This window comes from Anomaloglossus baeobatrachus, chromosome 3 (genome assembly GCF_048569485.1).
Source record: "Anomaloglossus baeobatrachus isolate aAnoBae1 chromosome 3, aAnoBae1.hap1, whole genome shotgun sequence".
Taxonomy (NCBI): Eukaryota; Metazoa; Chordata; class Amphibia; order Anura; family Aromobatidae; genus Anomaloglossus; species Anomaloglossus baeobatrachus.
In genome coordinates this window covers 521,092,554-521,109,203 of record NC_134355.1, presented here as the reverse complement: position 1 = coordinate 521,109,203, position 16,650 = coordinate 521,092,554, and the positions used below count along the sequence as shown (strand labels likewise).

The 16,650-nt window shown below is 45.2% G+C and overlaps 2 protein-coding genes across 2 annotated transcripts in view; both read right to left on the bottom strand.

The window, feature by feature from the left end:
* The window catches only part of MINDY4B (MINDY family member 4B), a 111,936-nt gene extending 107,207 nt beyond the window's left edge, over positions 1-4,729 (bottom strand). Inside the window, exon 1 of the mRNA XM_075338590.1 lies at positions 4,600-4,729. The gene's annotated coding sequence lies outside the window, so the exon portion shown is untranslated. The remainder of the gene's footprint in view (positions 1-4,599) is intronic.
* Positions 4,730-9,775: 5,046 nt separating this feature from the next.
* The window catches only part of CLRN1 (clarin 1), a 53,723-nt gene continuing 46,848 nt past the window's right edge, over positions 9,776-16,650 (bottom strand). Inside the window, exon 3 of the mRNA XM_075340755.1 lies at positions 9,776-13,270. Within this exon, the coding sequence (XP_075196870.1) occupies positions 13,005-13,270 (266 nt within the window). The 3' untranslated portion in view covers positions 9,776-13,004. The remainder of the gene's footprint in view (positions 13,271-16,650) is intronic.

Below are 16,650 nucleotides of genomic sequence, written 5' to 3'. Positions count from 1 at the left end.
TTCCCTGTTTCAAGCGGAGTAGTCAAAATTAAGGCCACAAACACTAAGTGCAGGAGGAAGGGACCCCTGTTTGCTGTACCAGGGTGTGGGACCCGAATACACCCGCTGGAGGTCTCCGGTCACTGGCAATTTGGTTTACCATCTGGACTCTGTGTGCATTTATTCAGGAACTGTGAGTACACCAATACCACCCTGTCCAACCCTGCAGATTGCGCTCCGCAGCACCATCCCACCTGTAACGGGGCCCCGGGACAACACCTCCCCTACCCGTGGAAGGGATAACATCCAACTGCCCCACTCCATCGGTCCCGGGCATCACCCCAGCGGCAGCGGCGGTGTCACCAACCATCACTGCACACCACGAGTGGCATCACTGACAAAACCTTCCCTATATACAAATTCTCCTTTACACATGCAGGCGACGGATGGGTGCACAGGCCCGGGTCCGGCTTCCCCTCGAGCCACCACCATGACCCCGGATCCGAGTGTCTCGAGCAGCCCCCATCGCCGTGGTCTGTCCCCCGCCTGCAACACTAGGATTCCCACTTTTTACAAGCGGTAAAAAACTGTTTTCTGAGGCCCTCCTCTATGTGTCTTCCAGGGTGTATCAGAGTGCCTTTTTCTAATTTTTGGCAGCCCTGGCACATAGTGCATAAGCTTTACCAGTGTAGGAGTCACACTCCTTACAAATGGTAAAAAAAATTTCTGAGGCCTTCCTCTATATGTCATTATGTCTTAAAGGGTGTTTTGGAGTACCTCCTAACGTTTGGCAACCCTTGCATATAGTGCATAGGCTTTACTTGTGTATGAGTCCCACTCTTAGTAATGGGAATAAACATTTTCTGAGGTCTTTCTCTTTGTGTCCTTCTAATTTTTGTCAGCCCCTGCATATGGTGCTTAGGCTTTAATAGTGTATCCAGTCCCACTCTTAATAATGGGAATAAAAATATTCGGAGGCCTTCCTCTACGTGTCTTTCAGGGTGTATTGCAGTCCTTCCTTTTAATTTTTGGCATTCCTATGCAGAGTGAATAGGCTTTATGAGTTTCGGAGTTCCACTACCTAACAAGTTTAGCAGAGTTTGTATGAGGCCCTCTTTTAGGTCTAATACATGGTGTATCGGAGTGCCTCTTCCTTCTACTTTTTGGACGTCCTACCTTTATAAATTAATCAGGATGTCTGATCATGTCACACAACACATGCCCAGATAAGGTATTAAAATATTAAAATGACATTTAACAGTGAATTTTTTTTCACTATTGAAAGCAATAAGAAAGGGCAAAAACGCTACATGTGAACATACCCTAAAGGAAGGAGGAGGCGCTTTTTTCCCCCTCTTTTTTCATTTGTGTTATATACAAGTCATTATACAACAAGGAATATTTCCTAATATTTTTTCCAGTAAAATCGATTTTATCTTTGTTTTTTGCATGTTATTGTCTCTCCATATAAGTGGGTTACAACATTGTTCCCAACAGCAACCTTAATGTCAGAGATGCATCCAATTCTCTTCCCCACCATGCTGTTCTCATTCCATTTGAGCGCTGTTTCTATCCTTTTCAGCGATTTTCCTGCTCACCTCAGACTTCCTGGGAGGTTCTGCTGGAAAAATGCTCAAATTTCTCATTGACTTACATTATACTTGTTACTCGAGTCGAGCCCATCCAAGCATCTGACCTGCTCGACTCAAGCAACAAGCATTCAAACATTTTAGTGCTCGCTCATCATTATTGGACATACATTAAAAACCCAACAATATGCTATACATGATAATAATGGTGAGTTTCAGGTTTTAACTTGTATAGTGCATCCTTGTATTTTTAATGTCTCCTCTATCTATCTATCTATCTATCTATCTATCTATCTATCTATCTATCTATCTATCTTCAAAACCAGAAGATGGCAGCACTCTAAATTGTTTTAATAAAGTGTAGTGGGTGGTCGAGCCCCCTGCACTGTATACAATGTCTATGTATTATGTGCTACATGTAATGTTATTAAGTAATGTGAATTTTGTTATAAGTCGCATGTGACAGTAAAATAGGTTTTAGATAAGAGACAGGTTTTAGCATGTAATGGAACACAGAAGTATTTCACTATAGGAATGTTGCCATCTAGTGGTTATTTAGAGTATAAGGAAGGACAGTTTTAGGTATACTGTATAAAGGTTAATGGTATTTAAGAGGAGTAGAAAACGGTATTTACAGTGTGGCCATTTTAGGTAGAGGAGAAGAAGGCTTCAGGCAAGGAAGACATAAGGACATGGGCCTAGGTGCGAGTGCTGGTCTTTAACCCCAAGGCCAATTTCTACAAGTCTTGTTTGCTGAAGCCGTCAGGGTAATAAACGGACAATAATTTGGAAGAGGGAAGAGGGGATGATCGCAAGTACCGTAGATTCTTATAAGGAGAATGGAGAGTTACTGACAGAGAAAAGAGAATTGCCGCTGCACCCATTGTGGGAGCTCCAAGGGACGACGAAACTGCCGCTGCACCCATAGTGGGAGCTCCTAGGGACGAAGAAGCTGCCGCTGCACCCATAGTGGGAGCTCCTAGGGACGAAGAAGCTGCCGCTGCACCCATAGTGGGAGCTCATAGGGACGAAGAAGCTGCCGCTGCACCCATAGTGGGAGCTCATAGGGACGAAGAAGCTGCCGCTGCACCCATAGTGGGAGCTCCTAGAGACAGAGACGCTGCCGCTGCACCCATAGTGGTAGCTCATAGGGACGAAGAAGCTGCCGCTGCACCCATTGTAGGAGCTCCAAGGGACGAAGAAACTGCCGCTGCACCCATAGTGGGAGCTCATAGGGACGAAGAAGCTACCGCTGCACCCATAGTGGGAGCTCCTAGAGACAGAGACGCTGCTGCTGCACCCATAGTGAGAGCTCCTAGGGATGGAGAAGTTGCAGCTACACCCATAATGGGAGCTGATAGGGACGGGAAGCTGCCGCTGCACCCATAGTCGGAGCTCATAGGGACGGAGAAGCTGCCGCTGCACCCATAGTGAGAGCTCCTAGGGATGGAGAAGTTGCAGCTGCACCCATAATGGGAGCTCATAGGGACGGGAAGCTGCCGCTGCACCCATAGTCAAAGCTCATAGGGACGAAGAAGCTGCCGCTGCACCCATAGTGGGAGCTCATAGGGATGGGAAGCTGCCGCTGCACCCATAGTCGGAGCTCCTAGGGACGGAGAAGCTGCCGCTGCACCCATAGTGGGAGCTCATAGGGGCGGGGAAGTTGCCGCTGCACCCATAGTGGGAGCTCATAGGGATGTAGAAGCTGCCGCTGCACCCATGGTGGGAGCTTATAGGAACAGAAGGAAGACTTCAGCTGCACCCATAGTGGGAGTCGTATAAGCAAGAGAATACCCTAGTGAGAAAGAGAGGATGCCGAATGCCATGTCTGCCATGAAACTGTTGAATACGAGTAAAGAATGTTTTGTTAAGAAAACCCTGGAGTGGTGTGATTTCTGTACAGTAGCTTCCGGAAATGAGGACGCCAAGATGGACGCTGACTCTGACTAGCAAGTGAGTGTTATGCTCCACCCTGCAAGTTCACATTCACACGCAGGGCTCTGTTAGCGAAGGGGTGCGGTGGCCGGGCAGGCTTCTTCAGAAGTATATGGGTGAATATGAACAAGGTGCCAACTTTGTTTAACTGAAACTACTTGGAGTGCTGCCATCTTCCATTTTCCGTGGATTACGTGGATTATAGGCAACTTGAACCCTTTTGCTCTTTTCGCTGGTTATATAGTGTTGCTATCTTTTTTACCTATTTTTTTATTATTTTTTTTTATATCCCTAAGTGAATTGAATTAAGAAATGTTTTCCTCTCAGATCTCATGCTTTATTTATTTTCAGTAAACAATAATTCTCAAGTATATAATTTTACTATTTAGCTTTATTCTGATTGGCAATTACCCACTGACTTTGTTAATCATTTTGTATCTACTAAAATACATACAATATTTTACACTACAAGATAATCATGAACAAGAAATGTAAAAATGCTTGTTTTATGATTACGTTGCCATGTAAACAGGCTACTGATCACTCGATGAATGAGCAAAATGATGGTTGATCAGGTGACATGATCCTTTGTACAGCACAAGAGATCATAGTTCTTGGGGGTGCATTGTCATTTGTAAATAGAACGCGCACTGCCAAGAACCATGGCTGGCTATGCGCACGGAGCGATCTAGTATAGACCTAGATCCAGTATAGATCGCTCAGTGCGCATTGTTTGCTTTTGTCTACCTGTTTAAATAGGCAATCAAACAACTGTCAATCAGTGAAAGTTTGTCAATAAAACTTTCTAAAACAATATATTATCACATGCTGGTCTAAAAAAAGTATTTATGGGCAGCTTGTGATTATGTTGCTGTAAATGTGTCAGTCTTCAGGAAAGTCTCTTAATGCCATAGTAATGATGTAGACTTATTATAGTAATGATGTAGACTTATTATAGTGTTGAATCCCATCTCTTTATATTTAAGCCCAGCATGATAATGTGTGACTGAAGTATCTATTACGGATTGTGGAAACAGAACTTAATACAATTAGACATAGAGGTGTGCAGCCAAGTGGAGCAGACACATAAACTCACACTTTATCCAGGTTGGGATGCCAGACCTCTAGCTAAGGAGGGAATTGGTTTTATCCTCAGATCTTCTGCAGGTCCAGGATTTTATCCTCTTTTGTGGTCCAGGAAGGTTTCATCTTGTGTTGATCTCATAATAGGGTTCTTCCCATAGAATATAATATGTATATACACAATGACTTTGGAGCAGTCGTTGTATTATACGCTTGTGAATTTAGAGTGACAAGGGCGACTGTCCCTCCCACTGTCACTATGGAGACACGAATGCTGAAGCTATTAGTTTTGGCTTTGTTCTCCGCTATGAATCATGAAGCATGACAAATGTGAGCATTAATGTCATTCAAGGACATGACTGAGCAGGCTCTGATATATAGAATTACCACTTTCAAATCCCTTGAAGGCAAATGTTATCCCACACTTGGGGAACAGAACTGATTTGTGATTGCTCTGTCACATAGGTTTCAAAAGATTTAGCAATTACTTAAAGCCCCACTCCAGCATTTATTTTTTTATTGCACCACTAGAGTGGTGCTTTAAATCTAAGATCCCTGCCCCCTGTATTACACACACTTTCCAGCAGCTTCATCTTCTATCGCTGCAGCTCTGGTAAGTCTCGGCGATTTGTGACCTGTTAACGCGCTCCAGTGTTTCATGGAGGCGCCGGAGGTCACAACTCAATACAAGTCTATGAGGGCATCTTTCTGGCCTCGTTGTGACTCTAATTGAGTTGCATTGGGAGCTTGTGATGTAACTTATGGCTTCCAGCCAGTCAGAAACTACTGTCACAAGATGGTGCCGCATGATGGGAGCTGCATCGGTAAATGGTGAATCCACTGGAAGGTGAGTATACGAAAGGGGGCAGAGGACTTAAATTTAGAGCGCCACACCAGCGCTGAAAAAAAAAAATAACGCTGGTGGTTCTTTGAAAAAGTTCCATAATATATCATCATTGTTATAGTGTAGAAAACAATTCGAATAGGGGAGTCCATTGTGTGCACCAAACCTGATAGATGTTGTTAGCGCATTTTACTCATCTTTATTTTTCTTGCTGTTAATTTCTTAGAATTCTTAGATAGCAAATATCAGGAAGACTAGTTTATTACAACATACAGTAATTAAAGCCAACTGTACACTTGGAATAGAAGACGTTTGAACCCTCAGATGTCTTCAAACTTCCTGATAGTCTGAAGTATCTAACAACCTCCCAACTGTGCATTGACTGGATGAAATTTGGGCTCGTGCTTATTGGTGTTTAATATGTCCGATCTTCTGTTTCTGTGGGAATAGGTGGTATCAAGAGTAATATCTGTAGTTGAACAAGCTTCCAGCTGACAGAGACTTCGGGGTACTTTGCACACTACGACATCGCAAGCCGATGGTAGCGATGCTGAGCGTGATAGTTCCCGCCCCCGTTGCAGCTGCGATATGTTGTGATAGCTGCCGTAGCGAACATTATCGCTACGGCAGCTTCACATGCACTTACCTGCCTTGCGACGTCGCTCTGGCCGGCGAACCGCCTCCTTCCTAAGGGGACGGGTCGTGCGGTGTCACAGTGACGTCACATGGCAGGCGGCCAATAGAAGCAGGGGGGCGGAGATGAGCGGGATGTAAACATCCCGCCCACCTCCTTCCTTCCTAATTGCAGCCGGGACGCAGCTAAGGAGATGTTCCTCGCTCTTGCGGCTTCACACACAGCGATATGTGCTGCCGCAGGAACGAGGAACAACATCATAACATCGGTCCTTCCGAAATTATGGAAATGACTGACGCTACACCGATCATACGATTTCGACGCTTTTGTGCTCGTAGTAAAAAGGATTCACATACTCCGATGTCGACAGCGACGCCGGATGTGCGTCACTTTCGATTTGACCCCACCGACATCGCACCTGCGATGTCGTAGTGTGCAAAGTACCCCTTCAACTGTCTGGATAACAGACCAAAAGTTTCCAGATGCATTAGTTCCATGAATCCAGTCGTATGGCCGGGAACCATATATTGTTAGTGCTAAGGGTGCGATCGGATCATGGTCTGTTTGATTAGGTGAATTTTTCTCACAGGACTTGTCATTGGTGATGAGCACCAAGGATGAGATAGGAAGAATATCTATTGTTATTTGAGGTAACCTAACATTTAATGTGAAGCTCCACTTTTACCAAAAAAATATTAAAGTGCAAGCTTCTAAAGATTAATCAATTATCTAAATCACTCGATTTGCAGTTTTTGCTAATAAACCACAACATGGACGGCCTGAAGTATGTGCACTAAACAATACAACGTCTTGCTCATCTCTCATCTCCAGTACAGGAGTGAACGCTGTATTACCCTATGACACTCGCTGATCCACAGAAGACTGCAGCCCAGAAGCAATGGAAGAAAGCTGTGTATGTTATTGTGGTTTGCACCCACCACAGACTTCCGGAGGTCCATGCGGCTGGTTATCAGCAAAAAACGCTAACAGAGAGATTTAGAAAAATTATTATACTGCTGAGTCTTGCACTGTAATCATTTTCTTGTCTTAGTGGAGGTACGTTTAACTCTTGCCAACCCTTATCCACTGGACTAAAGGGTGCTTTACACACTGTGACATCGCTAACGATATATCGTCGGGGTCACGTCGTTAGTGCCGCACATCCGGCGCCGTTAGTGACATCGCAGTGTGTGACACCAAGGAGCGTCAAAAATTGTTATCGTTCACACGTCGCTCCTTTTCATAATATCGTTGGTGGTGCATGCCCCTGGTTGTTCGTCGTTTTTGCGGCATCACACATCGCTATGTGTTACGCCGCAGGAACGACTAACATCTCCTTACCTGCGTCCACCGGCAGTGAGGAAGGAAGGAGGTGGGCAGCATGTTCCGGACGCTCATCTCTGCACCTCCTCTGCTATTGGGTGGCCGCTGAGTGACGCCGCAGTGACGTCGCTATGACGCCGAACGCACCTCCTCCTTGAAAGAGGGATTGTTCGGCGGTCACAGCGACGTCGCTGAAAAGGTATGTGCGTGTGACGCTGCCGTAGCGATAATGTTCGCTACGGCAGCGATCACCAAATGTCGCACGAACGATGGGGGTAGGTGCTATCGCGCACGACATCGCTAGCTATCGCTAGCGATGTTGCAGCATGTAAAGCACCCTTTAGCCTTTACAGGGCAGTCTGGAGCATGGCAAATTTTAAAGCCGGCTTTACACGCTATGATATATCTAACGAGATGTCGGCAGGGTCACGTCGTAAGTGACGCACATCCGGCATCGTTAGTGATATCGTAGCATGTGACAGCTATGAACGAGCAGAAATACTCACCTTGTCGTTCATCGTTGACACGTCACTCATTTTCTAAAAATCGAACATCCGGTTGTTCATTGTTCTCGAGGCAGCACACAACGCTCCGTGTGACACCCCGAGAACGATGAACACAGCTTACCTGCATCCCGCGAAGGAGGTGGGCGGGATGTTTACATCCCGCTCATCTCCGCCCCTCTGCTTCTATTGGCCGGCTGCTGTGTGACGTCGCTGTGACTCCGAACGTCCCTCCCCCTTCAGGAAGTGGATGTTCGCCGCCCACAGCGAGGTCGTTTGGAAGGTAAGTACATGTGACGGGGCGTTACAACATTGTGCGACATGGGCAAGAAATTGCCCGTGCCGCACAAACGATGGAGGCGGGTGCAATCGCAAATGCGATTGCACGACATATTGAAACATGTAAAGCAGGCTTTATTCTGGTGTTCTTGAAGAATGGAAAACATCCTCCATATAGAAACTGCACACAGTGCAGTGTTTGTGTGCCGCCCCTGCAGCGGTCGAACCGCTCGGATTCGGGGGTGATTACTCGTGGCTCGAGGGTCTCCAGACCCAGGTACTAGGGGCCACACTCAAATGAAGAAGGGGCTATTTACAGGGGAGATATATATATAGTTCATGATGCCACCCGTGGTGTACAGTAATTGGGAGTACCGCTGCTGCCGTTGCGAGTACCCGGGGTGATGAAGTGGGGCAGCTAGATGATGTTACCCTCCACGGGTAGGGAAAGGCCCTGGGACTCTGGATGGTGGTGTGGGGTGCAGGGGGAAGCGCAGGCTCGCTGGTTCCAGGGGATAATCTGGTACTCGCTCAGCAATAAAGCAGACGCTGACAACAGGGTAAACCAAGTCTCTGGGTGCCGCTGCCCTCTTGGGGGAGCTCGTCCGGGTCCCGTCCCCTGCAGCACTGCCTGGTGGTCCGTGACCTGCCTGCTGGCACAGTATTTTTAGAGTGTCCTTTGTGGCCCGTCAGCTTGGAGCTTTCCGGGCCCCGCTCCCCACTTTGGCTAAGTAGAAGAGCTTGCTCTCAGGGGCTCACGCTTGGTATTTAAGTGGGCCGCTTGCTTGAAAATCCCTATCCCCCTCATTGCGCTAGTGCCCCTGATCTCTGAGCTTCATGGAACAGTCCATAGAGGCCCTGTCCTCTGCAGGTTAATTGCCGGGTTGCTTGAAGCTTCTCCCCGACCGAGGGTCCGTGTACCCCGTTGTGCCTTCGGTCCCAGACCGGTGGTTAGGCCCAGGCTGCTGACCGACCTCCAAGACAGGTCCTAGGCACCTAGCCTCAATCCCCTGCGACCGGAGGTCCGACTCCTCTAGGTCCAAACCACCGTCTGCAACCTAGTCTGCTTTTCCCCCCTGGGAGCTACAACTCCCAGCTTCCTCTGAGCTCCTCACAGCTCGAGGGCTACCTCTCAACTAACTTGACACCTCCCACCTCCCTGCCTGACCCCTAGGTGAGCGGCCCTATTCCAGCTTAAGAACCACTGGCGTGGATAACAAAGCGTGGTGCAAGGTGTATCTAGGATTTGTGAATGCTAGTGGAGTCAGTACTGCGGGTTGGGTTCCCAGAACCATGGAGGGTTGAGCCCTTCACGGGGAGAGAAAGATTGTGCAGAACCCTGACTAGTCCAGGGCATCACATTTGCCTACAGTATTTTACTATTTCATTTCTCCTGCAGAGCTATGTATGTTTTTCCACACAATTTAATTCAGTGTCTTTTTCGAAAACCTTTCAGACGTAATAGTAACGTGATTTTTTTATGTCTGGAATCCAGGTGTCCAAAAAGCATGCAGAGTGCTTTATGCGTTGTGGTTCCTTAAAGGGTGCGATAAATCATAACAAAATACATAAAGTAAAATATTTAAACATACTTTTGATGCTTTTATTAATAAATTATGACATCTAATTAAAGCATTATGCAATTATCTAAACATGCTTATCACCAAAATGTTTGGCACCATCATTATCATCAGCATGAAACGGTAAAAGTGGATTTACACTTGTTACTTAATATGGCCATAGGGGTAGTTACAGTATAGGGGACATTGCCCGTGCAGAAGCAGTATGGTCCTGGAGTTTATGTGGTCCCACATAGAGAGATGACAAACAATACAAACAGTACACATGACATGGGATCATTTGAGAGACCAGTTATGGATGGAATGCAGGCCCATACAGAATATGGACTTATTGGGGAACTAGAAGCTAGGGCGATAACCAGAATTCACTATTGCTATGTACAGACATAGTGACATTTTTAAAATTCTGATATTATAACCATTGTTATTTCTCTCATTCTTGTGGACTGAAATAACCTATTTATTACCCCAATGATCATTTATATACACTGGAGATCAAAATAAGAGAACCATACACAATTTCCTAAATGTTAAGGTCATTGTGTAGTCTTATGTGATTATATCTTAACATAAGTAAACTAGCAGTATTTTAAGATTTTTTCATAAATTGAATTTATTGTAAAGCTCATAATTAAAATTTAAATGAGATAAAAACCCCAAAACACTGATCAAAATTAGAGAACATTTTCAGATACCTTCAAGTTATTGATGTTAATCTGGTACCTGTTACTAATTTCCTTAATTATCTGACAAACCTTTTGTTACTGGTAGCCTAACTTTCCAATTTGCACTGACTTTGCAAAAATGATGTGCCATGCCAAAGTGACTGAAATCCTGAAACTCTCCGGCAGCAGGTTGTCCAGATGAAGGGCAAAGAGATGACTCTATCAGCCATTGCAAGAGAAGTTGGTTGTTCCAAGTCTGTGATTTAAAAAAATATTGCATCTTTACAACATCACAAACTCTTTCAAGTCCCCCAAGAAGGCTGGTCACCATCGAAAGACAAATGCAAGTGAGGACAGGATAATGCAGAAACTCTCCATGGGTAATCATTTCAACACTGTAGCTGGAATTGCTCACCAGTTCAGCACCAAGCAGGGTAAGGATCTGTCTCGTCATACAGTGTCACTACATTTAAGAGCATTTGGACTGAAAGCTTACACTGCAGTGACTAAACCTCTCATTAGCAGAAAAAATCAAAATGCTAGACTCACCTTTGGTGAGGAGCATGTTGTGTGGACAGAGGAGAAGTCGTCCACAGTTCATTTTAGTGATTAAAGCAAGTTTAATTTATTTGGGTTTGATGGGAAACATTATATTCATCAATAAACTGGGGAAAGACTGAACCCAAAGTGTGTTAAGAAGTCAGTGATTTGTGGAATGTTTTCTGTAGCAGGAGTTGGACCTCTCATACAGCTACATGGCTGTGTGAATGCAAGTGCGTATCAGAACCTTCTTCCACAACACGTGGTTCCTTACTTGCGTTCATCACTCAGTCAGCCAGCAATTTTCATGCAGGACAATGCCCCCTGTCACACAGCAAAACGGGAAAGCAATTCCTTGAAACAGAAAAGATTGAAACAATGAAATGGCCAGCCCAGAGTCCTGATCTAAACCCAATAGAAAACCTCTCAAAAATCCTTGGTGACAAAATTATGGCCAAGAAACCGACAACAGTCAAAGGACTGTGCAAGAGACTGGAAGAATGGGCCAAAATCACAACAGAGCAGTGTGAGAGACTAATAATGTTCTGTGGCTACAAATATGCTGAAGGCATTCAAAGCAAAGGCCTGTACACTTCACACTGATTGGAGATTGTTGTTACCTTCAAAATATTTAGTTATAATCTTTCTCTGAGCTACACTCAATGTTGTTCTCTAATTATGATCATCACATTTTGGGCAAAATAAAGGGTTTATGGTGATAAACGTTGGATCTTTTGTAAAACACTGTTCTAGTGGCATGGTGTATGTGAGCACACATAAGAATACATTTCTAATGCACTAGTGTCATGGCTTTCCCCAGCAATAACAGCTGATTGCCTGGAATAGAGAAGATGACGACTTGATCAACTGATCCCTAGTACTGTATCTGTATAAAAAACCATGGCTTTGGGAGATGTATCCTGTAGCAATCTTAAACATACAGCCTTCTTTAAGTCTTTGGTTGACTCTGTCTGTAAGTATTGGAAATACAAAGTGAACTAATATTATCATGGGCTCCATTATCTTTCCACATATAAAGAATGTTCATTTTTTACCTACAGATAGGAGCAATAATGTATGAATCTGGATTATTTTACCCTCCCGCCAATGGGAATGTCTCTGTGCAGTTTTGAGACATGATGTAGTACGCCCTTTATGTCTTCCACGAGATAATTCATAAATGTATGAATGTTGTGCGTCTGACTGCTGGGACTTCAGCAATCACAAGGGGTTCGTAAGTTCTCTATGTAAATAAAGCCATATTAAGAATGTGTGTCCACTAGTGATGTGTGAGTGTATTAACCACTCCTCGTTACTTGATTGAGCATCGGGTTGCTTTGACACGACGTGAGTACCGAGTATAGTGGAAGTCAATGGAAAACTTGAGAACTTTCAAGCTCCGATGCTTGAGGCTCGATCAAGTAACAAGTTGAGGGAGCACACTTGCTCATCACTAGTGTCCACAACTCCATTCAGCCTTCTTTCACTCTACGTTTTTTCTATCGGTCTATGACAGCGATAGTGACATGTGAGAGCACAACATCAATACACAGTGAATGGAGGGTTGATCTTGCACACTACGGTTCCATTTACCTTTTGTCTGTGTGGATCCCAGTGGTAGGAAGTTCAAGATATCATAAATGTATCACCCCCATATGGATAGATGATGTTTATGGGACACTTCCTTGAAGATGAGTTTTCTTGTGCCAATCTCTTAGTGCCCACTTATTTAACCTCTATTTGGGCATCTAATAGATGTTCCTGTTTAGTGTTTCCTCCAAAATACCAGAATGAACTGTAATTCACATCCTTTTTTTCTCTATTATTTTCAGATTATTTTTTCTGTGGGATATTTTTGTTGGTATGATTTTTCATCGTGATGCAGTGAAACTGCTTATATTCCCATAACACTGAATATTCCACTTCCAAACACTTTATGTATGTCTGCTGATCTAGAAAGTGGGAGCAGTGATCAGAACCGTTCAGATACTTGGAACATTGCATTTGTCTATAAATGACCTGTGCATATAGTTATTGTGTAACACTAATCTCAGTACATCAGATCAATTGCTCCAGAACTTGTATCTAGATCCTTTGATTTAGAGAAAGGAAAATCAAAACCAGCTAATCGAATCAAAAAAATATTCGAAAAATGTATCAAGGTGCAAATCAGGACAATCCAGAACGATTTCTCAAAGTGTTCTGTCTGAGTCTTAAATAAAAATCCATCTCCTTTGTAATTAGCTATTTTCTCTGATAGATTATGCATCTTCACTTCCGAGGAGAATAGGATCAGGACAAGACAGCCACAGGAACCTAGAATACAAACATAGGCATGTATGAATGTGCAGGACTGTACGGTAGTACTGTATTAGTAGTCACACTCAAGGCCCAATTCATCAAAGCATTGATGCCAGGATTCTATCATAATAGCTTTTAAAAGTCACATAATTTAGTCACCTAAAAATATGCATAAAAATTAGCACGCCAGTTTCTTCCAGTTAAAACAAAAAGGGAGGAGCTGGGCCGGGACGGGATGGGGCTTGGCAGGAGCAGAACACCACAGCTCGTCTAAATGTTGTGAGCTGTGTTGCTCCCAAAGAAAGAAATTTCACTACTGTACCTGACTCGGGTGAGACTTCCAGCATATCGTACGGAGGTGCACGCCACACACCACAAGCTGCTGATTACTCAATTAGGAGCGTCTGACTCCAGCACGCCCCCCATCAATATGGCAGGAACAGCACCAGTCTTGATAAATTCATGTTATGCATAAAGTTTCTTTTTAGACTGCATTCAACAATCTGCAAAACACTGACCAATTTTCATCTATGTGCAGGATCCGATTTTCAAGAAATTGTGCACCATGTATCCGTTTTTTCCATCTGTGTTTGATCTGTTTTTCTCTTCTGCCCTAAAAACTGAATCAGGTTTCACAAGTTTCTATATTTTATACTGTGTCCTTCCCCATGTTCAGTGGTCCCAGTGAGCTTTACTTCCGAACCCCCACAAAATGGAATTAGGACGTATATGCCAATGGTGCCATTGGCTATAATGGTGCAGGTGGAGTCACCATGTGTTTTCGCGTGCACCATTTTCAGGTGTATACGCTTATTGGACGTAGACATCCAAACGTCATAGACTGCGTATAGGTGTCCACCTCCTCTAGGCGTATATGCCCAAAAATGGCGCACAACAGTGTTTGTCTGCCCCCTTATAGTCAATGGCCCTGTTGGCGCATACGTCCGAATCCCATTTTGTGGTGGGTTCAGATGTAAGCCTCAATGAGACTACTGGAAGGAGACAAAACGCAAGGTGAAAGGGGCCAAAGGTTATGTGCACACAGAGTATTAGCAGCAGAGTTTTCTGTACCAAAATCCAGAATGGATACAGGTAAAACACTGCATTAATAACACAGGCTTTTGAAGCATATTTATGTGTTTTTGATGGAAATTTTACATACGTTTTTTTCCCTAATCATTTCAACAGATGAAAAACTCTGCAAAAACACTGGAAAAATTGACGTGCTGCAGATTTGAAAAAATGCTTGTGCATGAGGTTCCAGAATTTTCATTATGTGCAAGGATTTTACTCTTGAAAAAAAGCATGGATAAAAAGTGACAAAAAGCAGCGTGTGAACAATTCCTAATACTAATAATCAGTGAAAAACTCAGGTGACATCCATATTGCGTATCTATTCACGAGAATGGGTAAGCTCAGTCTGCAAACTGGCTCAAAATAGGACGTTTCCATTTTTTTATGTGGACCATCGGTCTGCAAAAAATATTCTAGGATGTGAATAGACCCATAAAATGTCTCAGTACTTTGGATGTAATAGTTTTTGGATCAGAACCCTCACAGAATACATGCTTACCAATACAGTGGGGAAAATAAGTATTTAACACACTGCCTATATTACAAGTTTTCCCACCTACAAATGTGACGCCCTGGATCAGCCAGGTAGTCACAGATAGAGCCCAGCATAACACCAGTCCCCTCACTAGGTAACACCAGCCAACCACATAAAACCCTAGTCACCTCCCTCAGGGCTGGATGGACACACCAGGGGGCGGAGCCAGGCAGTTGGCCATGCCCACTGAGGAGTTCAGAGAGCCTGAGGCAGGAAACACAGTTCAGTTGAATTCAGTTCAGTTCAGTGCAGTTAGCTCAGGGTAGTCAGTCAGTCTAGTCTTGAAGTTCAAGTCTAGAGGGAGGCCTGGGTGTCAGGTCTGCAACTCACTGACAGGTGGCAGGGTTGGAGCCCTGGTACCTCTGGCTAGGAGGCATACGGAGGCCTCTGTCTGCAGGAAGACGGCTCGGTGGAACCGTGGTGGACCGGGACAGGGTAGTGGCCCACCGGTACCAACCCGGGGAACTGACTCAGAAAACCGGAGCACAAGAGGGGGTACTCAGACCCTGAAACAAGGTCTAGAAACTACTGGACTGAGTTAATTAACTGATTGCGGTCTGGACTTGAGCTCCTTTCCCACCCAAAGTCCCTCATAGAAGACAACAGCCCAACGAGGGGGATAAGCAGCCACCGCAGAGACCCCACAGGCCAGCATCTGCGGGCAAACGGGCTCTTCCGACATCCACAAGCCGGGAGCGGACTCCTGAAGCTGGTGGGGGAACCCGACTGCAGCTGGCTGCGGGCACCGACCACCATCACCTTGGTTTACCAGAGACTCGAGTGTTTCATTCTAACAGTGAGTACACCAGTGCCCTCCGGCCGCCCATCTCTCTGCACCGCCCAAGCACCCCCAACAGGTTCCGGGGCCACCATCCCTGCCCACGGAGGGGTTAACAACTTGCTGAATACCATCTCCCTCAGGTGCCCAGTAACTGCAGCGGTGGTGTCCACCTTCACCACATCCCGTAGATGGCGTCACAAACTTAAAACACGGCTCCGGCCGTACACCTACATCCCCAAACCGCCAACCCCTTTTTGGTCGGAGTGACCACAGGAACCCCGGGTCCGTAGACCCTCGAGCCACCCACTGAAGGTCCGGACCTGAGCGGCTCGGTTGCAGCCGAGCACGGGGCGGTACACAAAGAATGGAGAGGTCTATAATTTTTATCATAGATACAATTCAACTGTGACAGACAGAATAAAAAAAAAATCACGAAAATCACATTGTAAGATTTTTAAACAATTAAGGCTGCTTTTCACGCACACTAGCGATGTCACTTGTGAAAGCATCCGCACCCGTCGTTTGTGCATCACAGGCAAATCGCTGCCTGTTGCGCACAATATCACTAGGACGAGTAACACGTACTTACCTTCCTAGCGACGTCGCTGTGAGCAGCGAACAACCTCTTTTTTAAAGGGGAGGTTCATGCGCCGTCACAGCGACGTCACACAATGGCCCGCCAATAGAAGCGAAGGGGCGGAGACTAGCCACATTAATGACACGCCCACCTCGTTGCCGGAGGACGCAGTGTCACACATAGCGATGTGTTCTGCCTCAGGAACGACGAACAACCTGCGTCCAGCACCAACAACGATTTTTTGAAAATGAACGACGGTGAGTATTTTTGATCGTTAACACTTGCTCATAGGTGTCACATGCAACAACGTCACTAACGACGCCGGATGTGCGGCACGAATTCCGTGACCCCGACGACATAGTGTTAGAGATATCGTTGCGTGTAAAGCCCCCTTTAGTTTGCATTTTATTGCATAAAATACTTATTTG